A 5,015-nucleotide genomic window follows, 5' to 3' on the forward strand; every position below is an offset into this window, starting at 1 on the left:
ACTAAGGACGTGGAAAAAGAAGAGAAACCAACAGAGGAAGCAAAAGCAATGGTGGATTCGGCCAGGTCTGAGAGATAGAGCCATCTGTGCTTTTTATGCTACACTGCGCTCTAAGCTGGTTCTGCAGGATCCAAAGTGGCTAAAAAACTTTTTGAGGATGAGTATGGAGGATTTTGATTTCCTTGTGGAGCGCCTTACCCCATATATATTCAAACATACCACAAGGTTCCGAGAAGCGATTTCGGTGGGCGAAAGATTGGCCGTAACTTTACGTTACTTGGCAACAGGCGATAGCTTCTCTAGCCTGATGACTGTTTTCCTAATCGGGAAAACCACCATCTGTGACATGTGGGGCTACTTTCGAAGCTTTAAAAGATGATTTTTTAAAGGTGAGTATTCATGTAATGTGACGAAGTGCAAAGTCTATTACTCATCAAGGTTCCTAGCACTCATGAAGAATGGTCAAAGGTTGCCGACCGTTTTGACCAGCGATGGCATTTCCCTAATTGCTGTGGGGCATTGGATGAAAAACATATAGCGATTCAGGCGCCTGCAAACTGCGGTTCAGAGTATTTTAATTACAAAAAATACAATAGTATTGTCCTGATGGCTCTGGTGGACGCCGACTACAAATTTTTGTTTGTAGAAGTTGGAGCATATGGTCGTGAATCCGATGGTGGTGTTTTTGCAAGGTAAAACTGATACAAAATATTGTACTTTAATCTTAACAAGAATACCTTATTTTAAAATATACAGATGCCCTCTTTCAACTGCTTTTGCCGATAATACAATTAATTTTCCGCCCCCAAGGCCACTTCCACATGAAAGTGCTGAAATGCCATTTGTCATCGTAGCTGACGACGCGTTTCCTTTAAAAACATACTTGCTGAAACCATTCAGTTATCGCGAGCAAGTTATGTCGTACAAAATTTTCAATTACAGACTATCCCGAGCAAGAAATGTAGTAGAAAATGTGTTCGGCAATGTGCATCGCGTTTCCGAATTCTCAGAAGGCCAATGGACGTAAAACCGGAACATGCAAAAGCTATTGTCCTCGCGATTTGTGTCTTACATAATTATCTTTTAACACGCAAATCAGTGTATATGCGAAGATCTGACGTCGACGACGATACAAACGGCGTTGCTGTGCGCGGTAATTGGCGAATGGAGCTGGGAGAAAACGGAATGCTTCCATCAATACGTCCCAGCAGCATTTTAGGTAGGCCAGCAGACAACGCAATAAATGTGCGTAAAAATTTTATAGAGTACTTCTTGACACCCCACGGTGAAGTTGCATGGCAATACAATAGGACGATACTGCATAACTCATTTTTGTAGTTTACCCACTTTATACATATGTACATACACTGGCAATCAAAGGTGAGTGCATGATGTTTTTTGTTTAATATTTACAATATTTTTGAAGTTAAAATTTTTTTGTTAACTTTTTATAAAAATACAAATAAGTCAAACTTTATACAGAATTCAGAAAAATTCAACAAATTTTCATCTAAATTTTTAAACTTTTTAATCTGAGTTTTTAGAAAATCTTTGGGTACTCAGATAGATCGGCTATGTAATTTTAGTTAAACAAGTGTAAGTTTTAAGCGGATAAAAAATCGCGTTGATTTTTAATGATTTTTTATTGCTGACGGTTTTTTGCACTTCTTACCATATAAAAAGGGAATTTCTTGTAGAATAAAATGCGCATTACCATTTGCAATAAAATTAATCAAAAATTAACGCTATATTTTATAAATTTCGCTTATTATAAGCATAAAACTGCATAGAACTACATATCCGACCTATCTGCGTACCCAAAGTTCTTCTAAAAATTCAGATTAAAAAGTAAAAAATTTAGATGAAAATTTGTTGAATTTTTCTAAGTTCTGTATAAAGATTGAAAGTTTGACTTATGTGGTTTTGATTAAAGCATGAACCATATTTTTATAAAAAGTTAGCAAAACAATTTTAACTTCAAAAGCATTGCAAATATTAAACAAAAAACATCATGCACTCACTTTAGATCGCCAGTGTACAACCGTACTTTAAATACATATGTATAACTATGCGAACATATCGAGGCCTAACCGCCAAAATAACGTAAGCGACATTTTTTTCAAAATTTTCTTTTTGATGCAGAAATATTCCTAGACTAGATGCATTTCTGCATCAAAAAGAAAATTTTGAAAAAAATGTCGCTTACGTTATTTTGGCGGTTAGGGCTCGATATATGAACAATATGTGACCAATCAATTACGACCAAACACAAAGTAATGTATGTATGTAACAAAATTGGGCAAGTCAAAACTTTTTTGGTAATTTCTTATAAGTCTAACCAATTCCATATTTATCGAAGTTTCAAGCATTATACAAGATTTGCAGATTTTTAAAATTTTCATTAAAATTATGAACAAAGTTTTTAACCTTAACGTTTAAAAAAATTATGGGTATGCAGTTTTATAGTTCACTAAATTTTATCATAACAAAGTGCTAGTTTGAAGACTCTAAAAATACACGTTGATTTTTAATAATTATTGTTTGTTAACGCGAAATTCGAGCGACTTAAATTGGCACTTTATTATATTAAAATTGAATAGCCTATAAAACAGTATACTCAAAATTATTGCTAAAAATTTCGTTTAAAAATATTTTCAGTTTTTATTCCGGTTTCTTTTAATTTGTTGAATTTTGACGATTTATATGCTTTATGTTATTGAATTCACTATAGCCTTAAAAAATTAAGCAATATTAAAAAAATCGGATAAACTTTAAAGTACAAACATCTGAATACCCTTTGTAATTTCTTGGCAGCATACTGTAAAAAAAAAACAGAAAAAATAAATAAATATAACAAAAAATAAGGCACATTTCATTTGGCTTGCTTATGACTACCATAAATACATATAGGCTGAATTTCTTTATTCATTCTGAACGTTTGGAATAAACTTTTTTGTTTACTTATTCTTTAGAACGTTCCTGATGATATGTTAACGTATATTTCAAACACATTCTGTTTATTCCGGCTGTGAAATGGGATTATCCGGAATGTATAAAGAAACGCAGCCATAATAAAAACAATGAAAGTGAACAGATAACGATCGATGAACGATGAAATCACAAAAAATACGGCATTATTGGCCTAAAAAATAAAATAAGAAATATCCGAATTAAGATTTTATCAATATAGTTTTGCTACTGCTCTTACCGTGCGAATTTCTCCTGATAATTGAACACCAGTTCATACATTTCGCCTTGAACTCTTTTGCCAGTTGCAGGGTTTCTGCTGCCCATTCACGACCATTTCATGCAATGAAATTACCCAAATCGTCCCAAGCATCACTTTTCCCAGCTGCTGATATGGTCTCTAACGCACGTTCAACAACCTCGACGACGTTGTACTACCGCTGCCCGTGATGTTGATGGCGTTGGCTGCGAATCGTCAGACTCCACATTAATTTCAGCCTCACCTGGGGATCCAGATGAGTTCAGCGGCGACGGGCACTTCTACAATATCAACGACACACATATTAGTTAACCACTAATAAATCATGAAATTGTTTACATATTTATGCATATACTCACATTTCCTAAATTTGATGTTGTGCTGGCCTCAATTCGCAACGTCGGTTCGAGAAATTTGAGCGAATTGTAAAGCGGAGTCATTGCAGTCGCTCTTCCTGCTCCTTGCTCAGTTTTGGTGTGTCCTTTTCTGTTGAAGGCCGCCTAATATTAAAGTTTCTTTAGCAATTATTTTTATGAATATCGCAAAGGTACTTACGCGGAAAGAGCAGCGAAGACTGTTCCACTTGGCTGAAACTTCCGATCGCGGCATCTTCAAAATATCCGCCACATCTTGCCATTGAGCCTCTCGCAAATTCCTGTCCCTGTATTCAGTGGAAAGAAAATTCCACGTGCCTTCTCTTGCTTCTACTTCTTGCACCAGCCTCTCCGTTTGCTCGTTTGTCCACTTTTCCTTCAGTTTTCGAACCCGCTTCTTCGTTCCAATGTTGCTACCGCTTGGGCTAACGAAGTCTGAGGAATCATTGGAGTCCATTGCTTCACTCATATGTTGACACTGAAAAGAACATTGGAAACAATTAATAAGTAAACTTTTAGAAAAATATTGCAAATTTTACCTTTGATATGCAAATTGGCGCAGAAGAAAAACAGCTGTGCACGCGACAAACGAAAACAAATTTCCAACATGCTGGCAAATTCATTTTGGGTGTCAAATGCTGCCACATCAACGGTCAAATTAAATTAAGGCCGTTTTCACGTGCCTGTCATTTTATATGACCGCGCTTGGTCATATATGACAACGAATGTATATGACACCATATGACAACCCGTTTTCATTCAACTGACAACATTTGACGTCAAATATGACATAGTGAAAACCAACCTTAAGTTTTCGAAAACAAATTACAAAGAAATGTCGATTCTCACAAAATAAACCATCTCGTCATAAAGAAATAATTTTAAAAATAGTTCTTGAAAATGGAAATTTTTTTAACCACGTTTTTTATAGAGAATTAAACAAGGATTACAATGGTATAATTTTAAATCCCTAATTTACTGGTCTTTACTATGCAAATCAACTTCAAAAAGTTCAACTGTTAATAGCTGAATTAGCTTTAGGACAATCTTGACCATTTAATATGTATTTATTGTAGTTGTAATTATAGCCCGTTGCTTTAGCTTTAAAACGCAGTTAAGATGAAGTCTCTACGATGAGCAGAACCCGAGATATAACGATTTGGAGAAGCACATGATTAGTCAGAATCACGAAAAAATCCAAACATTGACAGATCATATTTCCGAAGAAAAAAAAGAAAAAAAAGGATTAGTCCAGCGCCTTCGTCTTGACCTGCGGGCTGTGACGGAGCCACAGCCGCTAAATTTAAATGTAGAATGGGTTAGAATTTTTCAAATCACCACAAAAAAAAATGTTGGTCATATAAGTATGTATATGATTTGTATCTCAATCGATAGCTCTCGGCGTCACAAATTAG

General features: G+C 35.2%; 1 protein-coding gene across 1 annotated transcript; it reads left to right on the forward strand.

Annotated features, from left to right (window-relative positions):
- The first annotated feature begins 462 nt into the window (after positions 1-462).
- Positions 463-1,077, forward strand: LOC118754099. The gene is made up of 2 exons (XM_036488958.1): positions 463-692; positions 757-1,077. The coding sequence occupies exons 1-2, from the start codon at positions 607-609 to the stop codon at positions 1,025-1,027; spliced, it is 357 nt and encodes a 118-aa protein (XP_036344851.1). The 5' UTR covers positions 463-606; the 3' UTR covers positions 1,028-1,077.
- Positions 1,078-5,015: the final 3,938 nt, after the last annotated feature.

This window comes from Rhagoletis pomonella, unplaced genomic scaffold (assembly GCF_013731165.1).
Source record: "Rhagoletis pomonella isolate Grant_MI unplaced genomic scaffold, Rhpom_1.0 Rhpom_scaffold_03378, whole genome shotgun sequence".
NCBI lineage: Eukaryota > Metazoa > Arthropoda > Insecta > Diptera > Tephritidae > Rhagoletis > Rhagoletis pomonella.